Source organism: Conger conger, chromosome 14, assembly GCF_963514075.1.
Source record: "Conger conger chromosome 14, fConCon1.1, whole genome shotgun sequence".
NCBI classification, from domain to species: Eukaryota; Metazoa; Chordata; class Actinopteri; order Anguilliformes; family Congridae; genus Conger; species Conger conger.
In genome coordinates this window covers 25,934,989-25,950,316 of record NC_083773.1, presented here as the reverse complement: position 1 = coordinate 25,950,316, position 15,328 = coordinate 25,934,989, and the positions used below count along the sequence as shown (strand labels likewise).

Here is a 15,328-nt window from a genome sequence, read left to right as displayed (position 1 = left end):
GAGAAGAACTGTGTGACTCCCACCCGGAGATGTTCACAAGTCATCAATGCAATCTGAGTCAAGTTCCAAGTCTCTGAGGGACGAGTCCAAGTCAAGTCTCAAGTCTCTGAGCTAGAGCCCGAGTCAAGTCTCAAGTCTCCAGAATAGTGCAGCCTAAACAACAGTATGATGGGAGAAATTCATCACGATGGCTATGCTAATAGAAGGTATAGAAGATGTAGAAGATATTTTTTATATGACATCAAGTGTGTGACAACTAAAAAAAAAGTATTATCAGGGGCACACACAAAAAAATAGAGGTTATTTCATTTATTTATTTGTATATGAATGAACTACCACGCCTGAGTTTTGGCAAAGCCTTTCTCAAGTTGGCTTTTTGAAATTCAACATGGTTGCTCCTGCATCTTCTATTTTAATGATGCACATTTTGCTAGTTGCAATCACTGCAATTAAGAGTGTAGGGCGTTGCTTTGGTTGCAACAGAAAGGCGCGCGGTGTGATGCTGCCTGTAGCATAGTGGTTACGGTACTTGACTGGGACACACAAGGTCGGTGGTTCGATCCCCAGTGTGGCCACACAGCCGTTGAACAAGGCCCTTAACCCTGCATTGCTCCAGGAGAGGATTGTCTCCTGCTTAGTCTAATCAACTGTACGTTGCTCTGGATAAATACAGGAGTGTCTACCAAATACCAATAATGTAATGGTGCGTAAAACGACGTTGGGTGTGTTTTAACTAAGGATTCTTTTTCATATAAATAACAGAAAAAATAATCATTGTTTGTGACATTGTTCACTTCGTCATTTGCACGATGGCATTTGGCAGACCTTATTGATGAGTCCGAGTCGAGTCTCAAGTCATTTTTGGACAAGTGCAAGTTGAGTCTGGAGTCTGTGTATGTTCGAATCAAGTGTGAGTCACTGACTTGAGTCCCCATCTCTGCTCCCACCACACCTAATGTACGAGAGCGCATTTGAATTCCACCTCTCTTATTACTGGAGGCTACTAACTAATTAAGAAAAAATAAATATATTCAGCTTTGTGTCACCTTCAAAAGTGACATTACGAACACTTTAAAAGAGGCAAGGTGCCTTCGTGTCATCACAGTTCACTCTCCATAGTTTAAATTGATTGCAGAAAAAAACCAATACCTGGCTTCTGGTTTCATGATAAAACGTGTGTGGAAAGTTCACCAGATGGCACGCACACATTAACAGCTGCCGACAGGATCAGAGGGACTGGATGTAACTGAACATGGCACCGCGTTAGATAAAGGTGTGTGCGATTGTTCCCACACAGGATATGTTCGGGGAGATGCGTTAGACATCAAAAAATAGAATTAATTATCTTTGGCGTGGAGGCTGACACAGGTTATGATGTGGCACGAGGTGTGTGGGATGGAGCTGGAAACAGCTATATCCATCTCGCACTAATGATGCTGCCCGTATGTGTCTTCTCCCACGGACCAGATCTTTCACATCTGCGAAAGCTGGCCGGTGAAGGCATATGCTCTGCGGAAGATGAAGTTGTCACGCAAGGGAGAAAACTAAAGAAAAAGGAAAGTGTTTTCTTTTAAAAGCCAGTAAAATGCACTGGCAATCAATCAAAATGCGCTGGCAATCAACAGTGCTACCGGGGATCCCCTGTAGACACTTGGAATATGGAGGAATGATATCTGAGCACACAGGGAGGGGCCCTGCTGGTGTGACGGGACCTGGGACACACTGCCAGCCTCTACACTGCCGTCACTACTGTAGCTGGACATCACGGAGAGCAGCAGAGAGGAGAGGACCCACCAGCTAAATCAGTATGTACACCCAATTTACTCTCATCTGCTGTGAAATGAAGCGCTAAATTGGCTTAGTTCCTCTTGCCGGAGGTAATAAACAAGGAAGGGACGAAGCGGGTGGTCGCAGGGATGGCCCATCACTCTCACTCATGCGCTGTAGCCCGACCCGTCTACCGTACACCGCTTCTCTCCATTTTCCACCTTATTATGCCGTTTGGAAACGGGAAAAAGCCCGTAATACATCTGTATTCCTAAGGCAGGGATTAGCAGTCAGCGAAGATGGCCGAAGTCGAACGTCATACGGCGTGATCGAGGCTCGTGCAGCAAGGCGGCAGAGGTTGAAATGTCCTTCCTGTCTTGCAGCGCTGCATGATGCACAGGTTCTCCGGGAGAATAACAAGCTTGACAAAACAGCCGACATGATAAAGAGGGTCGGGGGTCACCCCTCAGGTGTGATTAAGTAGTATGGTTTAATGAATTGGGCTGTAAGAAGTACTCTCATGCCCTACATGGTCTGCGTTGTAATACACTGTAGCTGTAGTACCACCCCAGTTTATTGACCAGGAGTCACTCAATTAAATCCTCTACTCCAGTGTGGTATCATTAACACACAGAGCAACGCTAAGTGCTAATGGCACTGTGTAACAAGCAATATCGCTGCCCCCCCAGGTGGAAACAATCAAGTCTGGAACACTTATACCTGCATACAAATCCCTCCGCAGCCAGGCCAGACAGCTGTCAGAACTACTTGAACGCTTCCGTGATTCTGGCTATCAGAGGACTGCCTGAGGCCTTTTTGCAGAAGCCCTGAATCCCTGCATGATGCTGATGTAGCTAACAGTATTTTACCTCCGCCACAACAAAAGTCATGCACCAAGACTTCTGTCTGACTGAAAACACACAAAACAAATAGAAACTTTCTCAGTTTCTTGCTCCATTACCTGGCATGTAGACCACGTGGCTCATTGATTTTAACTAAGAAAACCTACTGATATGTATGAAGACACAAGTCATCATCATGACAGACTACAAAAGCAAAAAAAAAGAAAGTACAAAGTTGTGTGAGGGAGAGAGAGAGGGTGGATTGCTCCCGCTGTACCGTACCTAACAGTCTGGTGTCTCAAGCGGTCGGGGTCATTGGCGGAGAACGTGGTGAGTGTGGTCCCAGCTGGAACGCCCTCCTCAAAGCGGATGACCTTGGGGTTGGAGGGGAAGACAGGCGGCTCGTTCACGTCCACCACAGAGATGGTGACCCCAGCAGTGGAGAGTGGAGAAGAGGGAATCCCACTGGCCAGGGAGGCTTGATTGGACACCACCACGTTCAGCATGAAAGCACGGTTCATCTCATAGTCCACAGGCTGAGAGAGAAAGGCAGGGTGAGAGTTTTCCCTTACAAAGAAATCACGTGAAATTTGCCTTTGCAGATGTTGAAAATCACACAAAATGTGGTAAATGTGACAATTTGGGTTTGCATCTTCATGTGTTCATATGTCATATGTTACTGACTTTTTAAAATGTGAACTACAATCTTCATGTGAAAACAAAAAGCGACTTAGAATAAGAGAGGCTACCATTTTCCACTCTCATCTTATAAGTCTGATTATTCTTATGTGGTTTTTGAACACGTGATTCTTGGAATGGGTTCTGAAAGAGGAAACATCTCAAAACAACTCACTTTGTTGAATCCCCTTACAAGAATGGGCATTTCAGTCCAAAGGCAACTGGTATTATTTAATGCACTGCTTGGTACAGCATTGATTTAATAAACCCCATCAAACTGCGTTGGCTGTTTGAGGGCAACAATTTGTGTAGGTAATGGTTTGTTTCATTATTATTTTAGTTTTCTCTGTCAACATCCACACATGGGGGGGGGGGTTGTCAGTTGATCACAGGCACCACTCCTACGTGCACATCCATGTCTATTTATAGCAGAGGTTACTTAAATTGGGTCTTGCTGAATAAACATCAGAAGGTGCACACAGAACTGTGTGTTTAATATTCTGTCTCAAAGTGAAGCCGCTGAACGGTGTTTAACAGGCAGAATTTAAAGTGGACAGAGATATGACACATTTCAAATTATGTGGGGAAACTTGCTGATGGGAAAAGATGTTCTCTGACTGCTCCTATAAAGAGACGGTCTGAAGGTGAAGACATTAGGTTATATGAAATGTCCTTGATGGAAGCTGTTATGGCCCAGCCCAGGTGAGTAGGAATACATCCATCCATCCTTTGGCTAAACCAGGTCACAGGGGTTGTGGGAACCTATCCCAGCATGCATTGGGTGAAAGGCGGGTAATGCACCTTGGACAGGTCGCCAATCTATCACAGGGCACCCACACTATTCACTTATACTTAGGGGCAATTTAGACTCTCCAATTGGGCTAGCCTGCATGTCGTTGGACTGTGGAAAGGAAACCGGAGTACCAGAAGGAATCCCGGCGTGGATACAGGGAGAACATGCAAACTCCACACTAAAGACCCCGGGCAGGACTCAAACCCAGGACCCTCTTATTGTAAGTGCTACCCACTGTGCCACCATGCCACCCTGGGCTATACATCCAGACCTGAATGATTAGGGAGGGCAAACGATGCACCTTCATAATCATCTCTCCCTGGAGACCCACCTTGACTACGGTGACAACCCCGTTGTTGGTGACAGGGTCTGTGCGGACAGTGAAATGGCCAGATGGGTCACCGCCGATGATTCGATAGACCGCATTCCAGTTTTGAGTGTGTGGCTGATCCAAGTCGATTACAGTCAGGTTAGCCACTGGTAGGTCTTCTCTGTTCTCTAGCACCTCCCCCGAAAACTGGAAGGAGGGAAAGAGGAAAAAAAGAAGGAGAAGTCAATAAGGATGTCTTACAAAATGCATCATGTGTTTGTCTTTGATTGGACAGCGTGGTCTTGGTCATATAACACAACCTATAATATGCAGCAGCCAGAGTATGATTCTGCTAACCGCTTTTTCCAGCGGTGGATATTATCAGAGGTGTTTCAGAGAGAGAATGCTATTTCTCTGTGAAATCCATCAGTCACATAAGACATGTTACTGTCATGCCACTGGCCCATGCCTGTCTCCTTCATCACGGCAGTGTGCAGGAGTGCGCACTCATGACACCAGCTGACAAACTAATTCCACAGCGTGACAGATTTATCCCCCCCCCCAACCTCTGAGACAAGTCAAATCTCAATCTGACACACCTGCCATGCGCTGTTACAGCTACATCTGTGAGTATTAATCTGATGTGAACACTACAGCTTACATACAGGACAAGGGGAGAAATGAATCCAATTGTAGCTCACACAGAGAACACCTTCCAGGGAAGTGGACTTTGCTCTATTAACCTAGCAATGCTTCATTTAGTTAAATGGGCATATCTTTTTTTAGTGACCTAATGCTTTTGTCCCAATAAATGGTTTAATTTAAAAGGGTACAAAGTGGGGCTGTGCCCTTTCCCCATTGCTTTCCATATAATCTGCAGGCGAATGTCATCAGAGCAGATGCGAATATGTACAGAGTTTGAGCATGGTGGAGAGGAAAATACTCTATTGTACATTTTTTGCGTAATACCATTTTACGACTCATCGGTTGTCTGCTCAGCCACTACTTATGGAGTTTTCTTCAAACTATAAGGCTTCGGAGACATGGCATGACTAAAGAAACACAGTTACAGCGTCTGTTCACAGCTACCACATGGGGATCTGTCCTAGTGCATTTCACTGGGCAGACTGCCATGTACAACACACAGCTCCGTGTGATTCAACGCCCGTGTCTCTTGTGATTTTTAAACCATTTATGAGTGTATCTGCCCACTGCTGTTTACACTAATAGCTTAATTATCCTGCTGGAGTTGAATCCTCCACCCCCTCCCACCCCCCACAGCCACATAACAGTGATAAACAGTAAACAGATTAAATATGCAGATTCTCTCACTGTGTGGGATTTTAATTCTCCTTTTCCCACCCACTTTGGGCACAAACATGCAGAAGAGCATATTTTAAGATGCACTGCACACCTGACGAAAGAGACACCCTTTCCAAAGGCTTAAACTGCAGAACTATTTGAATAATTTGATTTTCTGTGGATGTCATCTTCTGTCTGACTCATAGGTTTTCTTCCAGGATAACCAGTGACGACAATGGAAATGACAACAAGACCAACACCAACAGCAATAACGGCAGTAGCATGGGCTGCAAAAACAGCAGGAGCAACAGCCCCAGAAACTACAGCAGGAACAAAATATGGAGAAAGAGTAACAGATACAGCACCGACAACAGTACCAAAAAAATACAACATTGAATATTTATCAGTGGTGGCACATGCATAATGTGGTTGGCACTTTCTTTCTGTTGAGCATCTACCAATGTACTTAAAACATATACAATAATATAAAATAATTTCATGGTAAGTATGAAAGGCAATATTTAATTTTTAAACTGAAAATAATTGTGGAAGAGCATGCAATCTCCTGGGTTTGGGTACTCATGGGTCCTGATATCTCACACAAATGTAAAAAAACCATGTGTCTGTGAGTGTGATTCAAGTACCCTTTTTACACCTCCAGAATTTGGGGCAGGACTTTCAATATCCTCTGAAATCCAGGCAATTATTTTTTGTCCCAGGTTTTTATCTCAAGAACCTCATATTTTACTATGCCGAAACCACCACAAGAACATTCAAGAATAGTAAAATAAATGATATTTTAGAAAATATTTTCACAGCCACATGTTTTTGAAGATTTTCGGGGGACACAATCAGGATTGCATACCCAGATTAAGGACCTGGTTATCAAAGCTATGCACCTTTGTTGACATTCCTTAAGAATTCACCCACAGAGAAATAAAGGGTCATATTGTCAAAATGTGAAATTAGGGAACTTGTTGTCTCTAAATGCAGTTTTACTTATTCTTGATGCAGTTCAATTAGATTTTGTAAGTGGTACTGTTTTGTCTCATGTGAATTCATAAATATATTAGCACATGAGCAAAAGAACGATTTAAAAATCTCTCTTTGACAATAGTGAATTCGCATAGCGTTCACACCCCCAAGCAATGTTTGGTGCAAGTTTTAAACATTTTTATAGAGTCTGCCAGACTGCTGTGCACAAATAATTATGGAAGCTTGCATATGGTTTATTATATGCCCTGACTTGCAAGTGATGAATGACAGGGATTCTGGGTGATAATAGAGGTTTTAAGAAAGGGGTTAGGGCTCTTCTAACAGACATTCCACATATCTGCCTTCCTTTGGGGTCCTGGCTCTGACATGGGGTGTGCCACTGTGACGGGTGGGGGTGGCTTGGTGTTAGGGAGCCAGGTAGATTCCTCTATATTCTTTGGTGATGCTTTCCCTTCCAGCTACAACAGGCAGAGTCAGCTCTCTCCTGCTGCGCACAGCGGGACTGCCCATGCAAAGAGACTCGCGCTCAGTGAAGACAAAATGAAAGATTCTATTTTAGGACAAATGAATTATTTTCCTATTTCTAGCTCTATTTGTTTTTCCACTGTAGAAATATATAGAGTGAGCTCCATAATGTTTGGGACAAAGGCATTTCTTTCTTCATTTTTTGTTCTGCACTACACAATTTTTGATTTGCAATCTAGCACATTCACATTGAAACAGGCCACCATACTGAGCTGGGAGACCAAGTAAGATATTTAGAGATGGCCAGAGCAGATAACTGAAACCTTATAATGTAGGATGGCCACATAACCATTGCAGGTGTAAGGCCAGTGCTGATTATGAGAGAGACTTTAGTCTAAGCACACATGTTATCTCTCCCTCCTCCAGCACTCCATGCTCACACACAACCTGTAAAATACCCACGCATAACATAATGCAAAATTCCCTTTAGTCATCTATCTCCTTCTGTTTTCCTGAAATATTTTTCAGAAGTTTTAGCCAACTAAAAACATTATGCAAAGTATTTGAATGTGTCATATCCAAATTCCAAACAAAGTAAAAATACTCTCTGCACTGAGACGGATACTCTTAATTTAATAGCAAGTTACAACACTTTGAAAAGGCACAAGGTGAAGTTATTTTATAAGGAGTTAAAAAGGGGGATGAAATCTGCCAGTTTGGTTCTGAAACACTTTAGGACTTTAGAACCAGACTTTAGGCCTTGTCATCGAGAGCTACAGGATCTGCTGCTTCTCAGTATTTTATTGATTAATGCATGTAACTGTTTACACAGTCAACTCACTCAATTTCTTGAGTCTGTTATGTTTGTTGATTTTGAAGTGGAAAAAAGCCCAGCAGATCCTGTATCTCTTTGGGAATAAGGCTGCAGACTGCATTTAGACCTCATCCATACAGTCTCTAATACACAAACACACAGCATCATTTGTGCATTCCCAGGGCAAATGTTGTGCTCCTTATACACACTAAAAACGACAAACTCATAATGTCTAATTTCATCCATTTTTGTAGTGGCTGAGCCGGATTGCTTTTGGATGACAGGTCTATTACTTTACTGCCTCCTCTGTTGTGGTGATGGTAGTTACCCGTGTTCTTGCGCTTGTTGCTGTTTGCCATAATGGCCTTGTAAGTTGTTAGGACAAACACATTAAATGGATAAGTGCAGTGTTGTGCAGATGTGCTGATTATGAAAGCATTCTGCCATGAATCTAGAGGGAGCTGTGATGCAAGCTTGTGAGCTCTTACTAACTATTGACCCAAAGACACACAGCCACTCCACATTTCAGACGCTCACAGTACGCAAATAGACTCACTCATTTTATTGGCAACACACACACACACACACACACACACACACATACGGGGAATAGGAGGTCTAAAATGTTTTCAGTTATTTAAAGCTTCTTCATTAGCTGTCCTTATGCTTTGGGATGAAAACTTGCATGGCTAAGAGGGTATTGATCCTTTTCATCGCTAGCCTTTGTATCGGATTTGACACCTGTGATCGCATACCCAAAGCAACTCCGTGATAAAATGGGTCACCTGTGAGCACACAGCAAACACACCTGTTAAATGACGTTTCACCTGAGAATTGAACGCAAACACACACCTGTGTACTCACACCGGCAGCTGTGGCGGAGCCTGATGCTGAACGTCATTACTGATGTGTGCCGTGGGCCGCGCATAGTCCTGAGGAATGACTAATGTAGGTGTCACTTCCTACCCTTTCTTCACTCATCCTTCAAAATCAAAAGCACTTCTTTGTGTCCACAAGGACCATTGCCCTGCCAGGCAGACCCCCCCCCCCCCCCCCCGCAAAAAAACAAAACAAGAAAATCAGAAACAAGAATGACAAGAGCAGCTCGCAACCGGCGAACGTAAAACAGAATTCTCCGAGCTCTCGTCCGCCCGCCGTGACGGAGACGCGTAGCTCGTCCCGTCGGCTCGTGACGGCGGAGCGGCAGCTGGCCGCTCTTGAGAAGGCACCCGCGCGGAACAGCGCCGCCTTTTCGGCGCGATAGGGGAGCGAGTGAGGTAAAACGCGCAGATGGTGCGGTTGTGCAGTGCGGAATGAGAGGGGGGTGCAGACTGATGTCAGTTACAGGTCTGCAGCTGTGAGGCTGAGGGAAGGGAAGGCAGGCATTCTCCGTCGAGGTCTGAGCCTGGGAGCAGCGGGAGAGACCTGCGGACAAACGTCCACTGGAGGACGGAAGGGTGTATGTATCACTGCCATGTCATATCTCTCACTCTCTCATTCTCTCTATCTCACTTTCTCATCTGTTTGTCTGCTTTTTTCCTATTTTTCACATCCAGTCATCCTCCTCCCTCCATCCTCACAACAACCCCCAACCCCCCCCACCAGTGCCAACTCAGGTAGTGACATCAGCAGACCCATCCATCTCCAGAGCAACGCAGCTGGTCTTATTTGAAACACAAGGAGACAAAATTGGCCTCTCATTCTCTGTCCCCCATTCTCTGGGCCTGCCTGGGGGGTGCTTCCAGTGGAAAAGGCATAATTACTCCATGTGAAAATATCAGAACCTGACCCCATAATGACTGCAGCACAAAAAAAGAACAGTTACCTGCATCCAATTAAAGTTTGTTGTTTAACTCGAAAAGTTAAGTCGAAAAAGAAAAGTCATTTTTTCAACAGTATTTATCTCTACGAGTTGAACCTGAGGACAAAAGCGCATTGAATTCAGCACTGTGTGTCCCAGAGTGATCAGAACAGCAACAGTCTGTCTGTGTGAGGGGACTGCTCCTGCTGAAAAAAAGCTTAGAATCAGGTTTCGCTCAACCAGCTACCAGCTCAGACAAGCTACCAGCACAAGCTGGTTGACCATCTCATACCCAGCTAGACCAGTTTATGATCAGCTTGACCAGCTCAATTTCCAAGCTGGCATAACTGGATTTCACAGCAGGGCCAGCAGTGCTGTGGGATCAGTTTTCTACAGTGTCATTATCATGAATGTGGCTGCTGCTCGTTGACACTGGTGATTATGGTGAAATGGCACTGCCTTATCTCTGCTTGATAGGTCGAGTGTCATGGATACACCCCCACCATGTTTGGGGTTACTGCCTAAATCTTCATAGACCAGTAAGCCTCTAATGCATCAGTGGCTCACATACAGACACCTGGTCTGGCTGAGTTAGCGTGTAAGCAAGCACAGAACCACGGACTGCTTGGTTAGCAAATACTCTGTGGCCTCAGGTGTGCTGGCTGTTTATACAGCACAGACTGGTGGTACACAAACACACCACATACACAAACTAACTTTGAGGATTAATACCCACCCCGCTTCAGAGAGAGAGAGAGAGAGAGACAGAGAGAAAGAGAGAGAGAGGGGGGAGAGGAGAGGGGCAGAGAGAGAGAGAGAAGGGAGAGTGAGAGAGAGGGGAGAGATTAATGAGAGGATTTCTGATAATGAAGAAAGCTTAAGCAAATCTGCAGCAACCAAGTGCTGCAAGAGAAGCGAGCCATTTCACAGCTCACTGAAATAAAGTTTTAGACTTTTTCAAATTTAATAGAACTGTTGTTTTTTTTCTGTCGTCCTCAGATGATCTTTGAGACAGCATTACTGGGTATGTTTGCATTGGTCAGCTCTCCAATATAAAACAGCTTTTTATGATCACAACCAGTCACTTTTACTCGGACCATGCACTCTTTTTAATAATGATGCAAAGTGGATTACAGAAAATACATCAGGTTGATTTTTGTCATTGGAACAAGAGACCATAGGTGGAAATCAGCACATTCTACACAAATATATGGCCAGTGAGTATTTTTCTTGTTAGAGCAGCTCAGCAGGTCATGCAAGAGAATGCTTACTCACCGTTCTGGAGGTCATCTCCGGGGGGTGGTCGTTGATGTCCGTCACGGCGATGAGGGCCGTAGCCGTGTTCGACAGCCCGAAGTTGAGGTTGCCTTCCATGTCAGTGGCTTGAACAATGATGGTGTACTGCGACACTCTCTGCAATAGAGAGCACAAACAAGCAAACATACGGGTGAATAGACGCTAGCAGATATGTCTGAATGGATGTATTCAGCAGTGAGGAGAACACGTTTTTATTGCCGAGATTCACCCATTTGCCAGCACAGGAATGAAGCACCACTCACACACACGGAGTTCATCATCACAAAGACCTGTCGCCTGCATTAACCATCTGGATACGATACAGCTCACTCCCATAAAAACAAAGACACGGCCTACCAATGATGATTATGCACATACACAGGTACAGAGACAGACAGACAGACAGAAAGACATAAACATTAACAGTCAGGCAGAGCTCTCTCTCTGTCTCTATACATACACACAGACAGACAAAGACAGATATGGAGACGGGCGGATCAATGGACATTAGCTACACAAACGGATGGATTGACAGAAGAGCGCCTCGTACTCAGCTCGTCACCGCTGTCGTTTAACGCAGACATCGCAGAGCGTAAGGGAGTGCTTGTGGAGAGCAGGCAGTGAGCGTGGGGGTGGAGGTTATGAGTGAAAGAGCCATTTGTGGTGTGGTGCGCTGTAGCGGGCTCATCAGTCATTTTAATAGGAGTCCTGGCACGTTGAGCAGAAAACACTGCACCACAAATATTATCAAGAGTGGATGATCATTGCTCACTGAGAACTCCCAGACAATTCCCACCATTTTGTTTGCTTCCTCTGTGTGTATTTTTTTTTTGCTTTTAATTTTCGTATAAATCACGGGTCTGGAGGTAACGAGCCTGGGAGGACCAGTGGGCTGGTCAGGGGCAGTAAGACCAGTGACAAAAATTACTCGCTGTGGGAGGTGCAGTACTGCACAGGCCATTATCTGCTAGTATTTTATGTATAGCTGGTCACAGTTTTTACATCGCACTTGTCCCTAAAGCCTGTATAAAACTTGCCTAATTTCTTCTTTTCAAGCTCATAACATCCTTAAAAATCCTTTATATTCAGTTGTGTGATTGCAAAAAATTGTACCCACTTGTATTTTGCATGACATTTCACACTATCTGCCTTTAAGCATTGCATTGCTTTAGGAATGCATGATTTATAACGTCGCTTTGACAAGTCAAGGAAAGTGTTATAGATGCTTCATGTAGGCTTTTGGATAACAAGCTTTATAAAGCTTGTGTTTTTATCTGTGATCAGAGCTGGTCAGGGTGGTGACATTGTCAGAGTGAGTGATATTTTATTGATAAGCACTGCAAAAAGAAAGAAAGAACGGGCTTAAACCGAAGGGATGTTATGCGAAAGGCAGTTCTGGGAACAGGAGCTAAGAAATCGATAAGCTCAGTTAGCGCGGGGATGGAGGTGACTGGGAGACAGGTAAACACAGCTCTGTGAGCACCAGAGGAAGGACAGACAGCGCCTGTGTGCTGGAACACAGTGACTAAGAGTCTGTCTGAGACACCAGGCACCTGATGCCCTCGGAGTGGGTCAGCAGACCGTGAGCCAGACGCTCGATCTCTAAGCGACCAGGTGTTCTCGGGCAGGTGCTTTGAGGTTAAAGAGGGCACATATGACAGCAGGCTTTCCCTTTCTCCACCGTGCAACCCTGTCTGAGGGGCTGAAGCCTGGACACCTGGAAGAGCACAGCCATCAGAACCCCTGAACTCTCCACAATCACCTCAGACCCTTGTTTTGGAGCTGAGCTCCAAATATAGGCCAAGCCACTGTGTGTCATCAGCGGTCCAATGCATCGAACAAAACTTATTTTTTTGTTTGTTTGTTTTGGCGTGAAGTTTTTTACCTGTTTCATGCAAGTCAGTGACTGCATCCCTTGGCTGGAGCATGGACCTGAATGGTCTGAAGGCATATGCTGAAATGTCCAACATACAGTAGTGAAATGTCCAGTGTTAAATTAACTCTCACAGGGCGTATAGGAGTCCACATGACTCATGTAATCACCGTTAGAGTTGAATAAGCACTGGACATTTTATTGTATACAATTCCCCCAAAACATATAATACGATATATATAATACGATTACGATTTTGGCCTTTAATAACACTGTGTTTGTTATGCGAGCCTCTGTCTGCCACAAATGCACATACTCTTTCTGAGAGTTTCTCTTTGGGCAGTTTGAGTGCGATGTAGTAGACTGTCGTTGGAGTAGGCAGGGTCGGGGACAGGCCTTGCAGTTGTCAACAGTGCTGAGGGAGAGATGTGGCGTCAAATTGCCAGGGAGAACGGGGGCCGGGCACTAGGTGGCGCTCACACACAGCAGGGGGAAGAACTGGGACATCAGACACAGACAGGCAATTTCAGCCCAGCAAGGCACGGGTCCAGATCCTTCCCCCCTAACCCCCAGGCACAGATTTTACCCACCAACACCCTCCTAATCCTTCTATGCACTGCAATGCTAACGAGGCGGCGCGGAAAAGAAGCAGGCCTAATGAGTTTTATAGATCTGCAAAGCAGATCTCACTTTCGGCAAAATCGGATCATTCACCGAGAGGAATAAGCGATCTTTTCCACTTGGACAAAAAAGACGATTTTAACACTGCCCAAGGCCTTGGGATGCTAATCTGTAGTATAAAGGCAATGTTGGTAATAAAGGGCTTTGCTGTATGGGGTAAATGAATGCGAATCCAAAGACCTAAGACTGTGCCAGAAGTGTTGTGTGACCAAAGGATTATGGGGGACACAGTAACACATTGTGTAAGATAAGCATATATAAGGAATTGGCAAGGAATGTGAATTTTGCACATCAAATTCCCTGAGAAAATTAACTGTTCAGCTGAAACACATTCATGAAGAAAGTTATAGAGCTACAGTAAGGTTATGGTCAATTCTGCGTGTGTGTGCATGTGTGTGTGTGTGTGTGTGTGTGTGTGTGTGCGTTTGTGTGTGTGTGCGTGCGAATGCGTGTGTGTGTGTATAAGGCACTGGCAGTATTCAGGCTCTAGTTTATGTTCCAGGCTGTCAGTCACCTACTGACCGAAGTGATTACACTGTCACTTACAATCTTATTCAGAGTCACTGAGGCACTGAGCTGTTCTCTCATACGCCCAGCCAACCGAATACACCCACACATACATATACAACATACATGTACAAACGCAGGCACACACACACACACACACACACAAACACATACACACAACTTGGACAGCAAGACAGTAAGTACAGTAATGTACAGTAAGTAAGAGAGAACAGCACAATGCCTTCTGCTACTGGAGATGAGCAATAGCAGACCCATTCACAGTAAGTTTCACGTATCCACCATCCAAGCCTAGCAAGAGTTTCAGTCAGTAGAGGCATTGTGTGATGTGCGATGTGCAATACACCTAACCTACATTTTTACCAATTGCATAAAATTAATAATAATGCACATGCACACAGATGTGCACTACAGCCTACTGAAATGTCCCATAAAAGAATGAAGGATGAATCACGTCATCTTGCTTGTCATCCAGTGCATCGTTTTGATGGAAATGTGCGTGCTGTAACGTCAATGGGTTCCATGAATTTCCCTGTGACATTTCCTTGTTAAGAGCACCATATAAAATTTGATTGAATGATTGCCTTACAGCTCGAATTTTTACAAGTTGAGTTATTTAAGCATCCCTACAGTGTGTGTGATCTAAGGGGACCCGCACACCCCAGCCATATAAGAACTTATGCATTCACCTGGATGAAGGGAGAGCTGTGTCTAAATTTCACAGAAGTATTTTCCGCTTTCTGAAAACATCCTCATCGTTATCATCCCGCAGCTCAATGACCTGCACCTTGGTGCTCGGCAACTGTCATGCTGAGTCAAGCGGGCTGCCAACAGTGTTGTCAAGGGAACAGCGATAATCCTGTTTTAGGCAATTGGTTATCACCCAGATTTCAGTGCAAACACATCCGACTCTACCCAGAGAAAGGGAAAGTGTACGAAACCTTCAGCACCAACGACAGCGGCAGTCTACTGACCGGTATACACACCGCTTCCTGTTCTGGATTGTTGTTGTTGTTGTTATTAAGATGATTATTGTGATTATGATTATTATTGGGTTTGCAGAAGGTACAGCCAATGGTTAGTCTCCTTTATCTTTATTACTCTACACCATTTTGGGGACTATGTCCTCCTGACATTGGCAAATGTCATTTCCATAAACTTCCCTACACCTATGAAGCTGCTTGC

General features: G+C 44.7%; 1 protein-coding gene across 2 annotated transcripts in view; it reads right to left on the bottom strand.

Moving 5' to 3' along the window:
• LOC133109904 (cadherin-4-like) overlaps positions 1-15,328 on the bottom strand; it is a 310,425-nt gene that overhangs the window by 13,018 nt on the left and 282,079 nt on the right. For both annotated transcript variants that reach the window (XM_061219646.1, XM_061219645.1), the window contains exons 9-11: positions 11,044-11,181; positions 4,412-4,597; positions 2,892-3,145 (exon numbers count right to left, since the gene is read on the bottom strand). In XM_061219646.1, coding sequence (XP_061075630.1) covers positions 2,892-3,145; positions 4,412-4,597; positions 11,044-11,181 — 578 coding nt within the window. The remainder of the gene's footprint in view (positions 1-2,891; positions 3,146-4,411; positions 4,598-11,043; positions 11,182-15,328) is intronic.